The sequence below is a fragment of the Stylophora pistillata genome, chromosome 10 (assembly GCF_964205215.1).
Source record: "Stylophora pistillata chromosome 10, jaStyPist1.2, whole genome shotgun sequence".
Classification (NCBI taxonomy): domain Eukaryota; kingdom Metazoa; phylum Cnidaria; class Anthozoa; order Scleractinia; family Pocilloporidae; genus Stylophora; species Stylophora pistillata.
Genome location: NC_142528.1, coordinates 25,548,001 through 25,554,000, shown reverse-complemented (window position 1 = coordinate 25,554,000; position 6,000 = coordinate 25,548,001). Strand labels below are relative to the sequence as shown.

At 38.3% G+C, this 6,000-nt stretch overlaps 1 protein-coding gene across 3 annotated transcripts in view; it reads left to right on the top strand.

The window, feature by feature from the left end:
* Positions 1-6,000, top strand: part of LOC111322991 (cholesterol transporter ABCA5-like) — a 28,856-nt gene that overhangs the window by 5,148 nt on the left and 17,708 nt on the right. For 2 of the 3 annotated variants that reach the window (XM_088736216.1, XM_022926241.2), the window contains exons 3-9: positions 1,285-1,400; positions 1,894-2,448; positions 2,620-2,936; positions 3,070-3,125; positions 4,152-4,331; positions 4,710-4,816; positions 5,250-5,369. In XM_088736216.1, the coding sequence (XP_088592342.1) occupies positions 1,285-1,400; positions 1,894-2,448; positions 2,620-2,936; positions 3,070-3,125; positions 4,152-4,331; positions 4,710-4,816; positions 5,250-5,369 (1,451 nt within the window). Of the gene's footprint in view, positions 1-1,284; positions 1,401-1,725; positions 1,790-1,893; positions 2,449-2,619; positions 2,937-3,069; positions 3,126-4,151; positions 4,332-4,709; positions 4,817-5,249; positions 5,370-6,000 lie in introns of those variants that run through there. The other variant, XM_088736217.1, reaches the window with a different exon arrangement.

Below are 6,000 nucleotides of genomic sequence, written 5' to 3'. Positions count from 1 at the left end.
TGATTTCTTTTTCGTTCAAACTTTACTTGTATTGTTAAAAAAGCAGTTTTGTATCGATTTGTTTACTTCAAATTCCCTTGTCTCCATACATTTTTAGCAAATTGTGGGATTTTTGCCTTCAAGACAGGCTATATTTAGTTCAGATAGGGTCACATAGGGTCATTAATCATTGAACAAACAACTCAAACTAAGCAATAACATTTTTTTTTGTCATACTTAAGACCTTGGACAATGCAGGCAATGCATGCTTCTAGATTTGAGATTGCCACAATATTGTGGTGTGGTGTTTTATTTAAGGGAATATTGTTAAAAAAAACCCAAAAAAACAAACAAAAACTTAGCTACTGCACAACTGCAAAAATTTTGTTGTCCCCCTCCACTAGTATGGGAGGTGGGGTTGCCTCATGGTTAGTCCGCTCGATCCTGGATTGAGTGGTTGTGTTATGTTCTTAGGCCAGATACTTTACTCTCACAGTGCTTCTCTTCACCCAGGTATTTGAATGGGTACTGGAAAATTTAATGCTGGGGGTAACCCTGTGGTGGATTAGCACCCCTTCCAGGGGGGGTAGTATAAATACTCGTAGTCGCTTCATGTTATGGAAACAGGAGTAAAGCACTGTCTGATTGGGCACTTGGCTTGTAATCAGACTTTACTTTTACCTCCACTAGAAGTGAAAATAAGTGCCAGGCTCTGAAAGTATGTAGCAAATAAATTGTAGTTTTTTCATGCAACTCTTTGTACACAATGTTTCTAGGTCTAATTGGGAATTCATATAGTCGGTTTTCCAGGTCTGGGAACCTGTGTTTGAGAGTGGGAGGATATTTAAAGGGTGTGCTACCCAGATCTAAGAACCCAACCTTGTTTATGATAAAAACAAGGTTTTTATCATATAAACATACCACAATCTATAATTGTAGATTGTGGTATGTGTACTTGTATTTATGCGTAGTTTATACCATGCCCATGTTTGCTGGAAACAAGAAGCAGGGATGTGAAAAATTGTACAATTTTTAGGCCCCCTCTAAAGGTCAAGACCCTAAAAACCTTACATTCTTTTGTAAAACATTCCCATCCAGACTGAGAAAAGATAGCCCCCCTCCCTCTCCCAGGACATGTTTCAACTTGAAGCATACATCTTATGGGATTCTTTTGTCATGATTTTTTTTAAAAGTGTATGAGCCTAATTTAATTTGAAGGGGATATCATTCTTGTGTTGAGCAATGTTGCTGTTAAATGTTTTGACATGAATATTTAATTTTTTTTTGTTATTTTCCCCCTTTCAGGTCTAGGTGAATGTCATGATATCTCCAGTTTGTTTTCGGGGGGCTGCCCTGCCAATTCTTATATTGTAATGAAAATAGCAACCCTGCAAACAATGATTGATGCTGCTATTACAAAGGTAATTGCTGGTGAAATATAATTTTTCTTGGGTGGACCCAGGATTTAGTGAAAGGAGTCTGGATAAATGTCTGTCAACAAGGTTGAATTAGAGGTCTTGAAAAAAGTTATTTCCAGTGTTGAAAGGGATATTTGTTGGAAAAAAAAAAAAAAAAAAACTAATACATGTTTCTCTCCAAAAATCAGTCAGTAGTATTTCTGAGTGAGTTTGTGTACATTGGCATTTTTTATCATCTTTTTTTTTTCATGATTTATAACACCCCTATTCTGTGGAACCTGTATTAATTAAGTTGTCACCCTACCATTCCCGACAGGTGAGTGCTTATGACAGGTTTGGTTGGATTAGACCATTAGTCCTGCTAAGTGATTAGGGAAAAGAACTCCTGGAAGGTATACAATGTTCTTTTCAGACAAATGTTAACTTTAATCATCTGACTTGTGATTTACTTTATGTGATAGAAGTGATTTGATTGATAATATTTTTCTTGTTTAAGGTTGAAGGGAATTTTTCTCACTACATTGTCCCAGACATCAAAGCGAAGATGATGCCAAAGGGCTCTTACAAGCAACCTGTAGGAGGGTTTGCCATTACAATTTTGATCTACATGGTCATGGCATTTGCTCCTTACGTCACTGTATTATTAGTCAATCTAGTGCAGGAGAAGGAACTAAAACTGAAGGAGTTGATGAGAATTATGGGTACTTCTGATTTCGCATACTGGTTGTCATGGATTATAACCTACGCAGTGATCATGCTAGTAGCTGTCCTCATTTTGAATGCGATCACAATACCAGGAAATATATTTTCCAATAGCAACTATGTTGTGATAGTCATCATCTGCTACCTGTATAGCTTAAGCATCATCACAATGTCTTTGATGCTGACGCCATTCTTCAAGAGTGCAAAGAGTGCTGGCCTTTTTGCATCTCTGGTGACAACAATTCTTGCAACCCTTGCCATTCCCCTTGTCCTTATTAAAGTGTCTAATGCTGTGAAGTGGTTATTATCACTCTTTTCACCAACAGCGTTTGCTCTTGCCTTGTATGAGGTAGGTTGATTTTATTTTAATTACACCTTTTGCGAACTAAATGCATTTGAAGAACTTTTAAGGCTGTTTATAAACTCACACCTAAAATAAACAATCACTTTTCTGAAGATACTTGAAGGTATGTGTGTGTCCACAGCTCTTTGATAAATTTTTCCAACTTGAAATTTTTAGGCTGTTGATGGGGAAGGTCTGAAGTTTGACAACTGGTCCACCAAAGGGAGTTTTCCATCCATGTATCCCACTATAATGCTGCTGGTTGACACTGTTTTGTATCTTCTGCTGGCTCTGTATTTTGATGCAGTAATTCCTGGTGAGTATGGTCAGCGCAGACCCCCTTACTTCATCTTTATGCCATCCTTCTGGAAAGGTATCTGTGGCAAGAAGGAGCTATGGAAAACACCTAGCAGACAGCTTTCTGTAAGCATAGAGGAGGCATCTCAAGACATTGAGGCCATGCCGGCAGAATTACAGGGAAATGAAGTAATAAGGTATTACAAACAAGTGTTATTTTAACAGTACTTGAATGAGGTAGAGATAAACTTTCACTTTTGTTCATGTGCTAATGAATTTTACTTCGTGACTGTATTTTTTGTTGTTGTTTTTGCTGTGTTTTTATTTCAGCATTCACAAGTTAAGGAAAGTTTACCATGGGAAAGAAGAGGTTGTTGCAGTTGACAGTAAGAGCTATCAAACTAATCATCAGTTGATCAGTTAGTGAGTCGACAGTCAGGAATCAGTCAGTCAGATGGTCAGTAAGACAGTCGGTCAGTCAGACAGTTGGTCAGTTAGACAGTTGGTCAGTCAGACAGTCCGTCAGTCAGACAGTCCGTCATTCAGACAGTCCATCAGTCAGACATTCCATCAGTTAGACAGTTGGTCAGTCAGACAGTCCATCAGTCAGACAGTCCGTCAGTCAGACAGTCCATCAGTCAGCCAGTTGGACAGTCAGTCAGTCAGACTGGCGGCCAATCAGTCAGTCAGTTAGTCAGTCACTAGTCAGTCAGTCAATAGACAGTCAGTCAGCTAAGCAGGATGGGATTCCAAAGCAGTTATGTAGATAGACAGTAAATCAGTCAATCAGACAAGAGTCAGTTTGTTATTTAAGACATTCAGTCAGTCAATTGGTCAGTAAAAAAGGAGAACCTGAGATAGTCAGCTTGTCAGTCACATTATAGACAAGCATTAGGTCAGCCTTTTTTTCAGTCAGATAGAAAGCCAGTCAGCTGTTCGCTCAACTATGATTTTTAAATAAATTATTTAAAAGCCGATAATGTAGGAAGTGTTTGCCCAATCTACCAAGCCATTGGCTCATGTTAAAAACACTCCGCTCCAGATCAAATTGGAATACAGAATGTTGGTTTTTGAAGAGGAAGGAAATCTGGAGGACTTGGAGAAAAACCCTCAGAGCAATGATGAGAACCAACAATAAACTCAACCCACATGCAACACCAGGTCTGGGAATCGAACCTGGGCAACAATCTGTGGTAGGAGGCAAACACTCTCACCACTGCGCCATCACTGCTCCCCAAGTCAGTCAGACTAGTCAGACTAGTTATAATCAGTCAATTTAAAAAGCATAAATTTCTGATGAAGGCATCTTACTTCTCTCTTTTTAATTGAATAGACAGAATTCCTTCTTTATTTTAAGGATTAATTCCCTGATTAGAAATTACTCAGTGAAAACTTTTGTGTTACACCTCCAGGAGTCAGCATGGATATATATGAGGGTCATGTGACAGCACTGTTGGGCCACAATGGAGCAGGTAAAACAACACTGATAGCCATGCTGACAGGAATGGTTCCTGTTACTGAGGGTTATGCCACTGTCTATGGAAAGAACATCGCTGACCCCAATCAGATGCAGGAAATTAGAAAGGGCATTGGTGAGCATGTAAATTAATTTTATTACTTTCCCCTCCTTGACAACTAGTTCCCAGTGATAACCCAGATCAATGTGGGTATCTGAGCAACTGCACACCCACCCCTCCCCTAACCTAACAACAGTCAACTGAGGACGAGTGAGAGTTAATGTTGGGTTAGGGAGGGGTGGGTGGTGTACAGTTGCTCAGTTACCAACATTGATCCAGTCACTGTACCTAATAATATGATATGCTCCACAAATTACTGCAATTTCTTCCATAAATTAACTGTAATTTTCTTTGTCTGTAATCTTGGTTGTGACCTTGTCTTATTGGTATGGTGTAATTTCAGGTCTTTTTACAACTATTATTTTCATGTTGTTTGCTTTTGTTTTATGCAAGGTGTATGTCAGCAACAGAATGTGCTCTTTGACTTTGTGACAGTGAAAGAACATTTAGAGTTCTACTCTGGCCTCAAAGAAGTGCCAGTGGAAGAGAGCAATGACATGGTAAGTTTGTTAGCTGTAACACACATCTGTTACATGTAAACATCCTTGCCACTCACATAAGTTGTTGACAAGTCATTACGCTGTTTATGATTTTACTTAAGGCCTTTTCTCTGGAATACAACCTGCACCTGCCACAAGCTAGTTTTGGAGTAACGGCCCTGGTGGTACCCTTGTACATGTGAATCTTCATGATACTGCCAAAAATAGTGGTTTATTTATCATACTCTCAGAGAGAATTGTATTGCTTCATTTAAAAAGAGGTTAGAAAGAAATAAGAGGCCACACTAATTTTCTGTGAGAAAATGATGATTTGCCTCACTTGAATAAGCTCTAGCCATAGATGGTAAGCCATGATTTCATGTGAAGTGATGCATTTTAAGGATGCAGAGTGCCAGACAGGGAAATGATATAAAGTAACTCACATATTTTCAAGGTGAGTTCGTTGTTGAAGGAAATTGACTTGGCAGACCAAAAGGACACTTTGTCAAAAGATTTGAGTGGAGGCCAGAAGAGGAAGCTTAGTGTTGGCATAGCACTCATTGGAGATCCAAAGGTATATTTCCTGTTTATTAAAAACTAGATCATTGGATAATGTAATTCAAGACTTTTTATTGGCTTAGCCATTATGGTATAGCCAATATACCATAATCTACAAATATGGCAAGCGTATGTGTCAGCTTAAAATTGAAAGGGAGCTAAAAATTTAATAAAATTTAATAATTTAATTTAACGTTTTTAATAAAACAGTTATTCCACTCGCACTTGTTGGATATGAGATGATTATAGTCAACTCGGTGCTATGCGCCTCGTTGGCTATCTATCATCTCATATTCAACATGCGCTCGTGGAATAAATGTTAAATACATGTGTCAAATTGTAAGTGTTATGAGAATAAACCAAATGGGAATTAAACCAAATGTCTTTTCTTTAAGCTAACTCTGGTTGACCTTTTCACTAGATGAAGATCAATATTTCAATTCTCTCCACTGTCTGCCATGCATTCCTGATCATTTTTGGCCTGTTAAATCAAATGACATGCCTACAATGGCTGATAATTTTTTTTCTTCTCATTTCCCTTCTGCTTGGAATGTAGTGATGTTTCAATACATTTCATTTAAATCTCTCTTTTGAGTGAAGGTTGACCCTCAGTGCATGAAATATTACCTTTGAATTGGGCAGGTTGT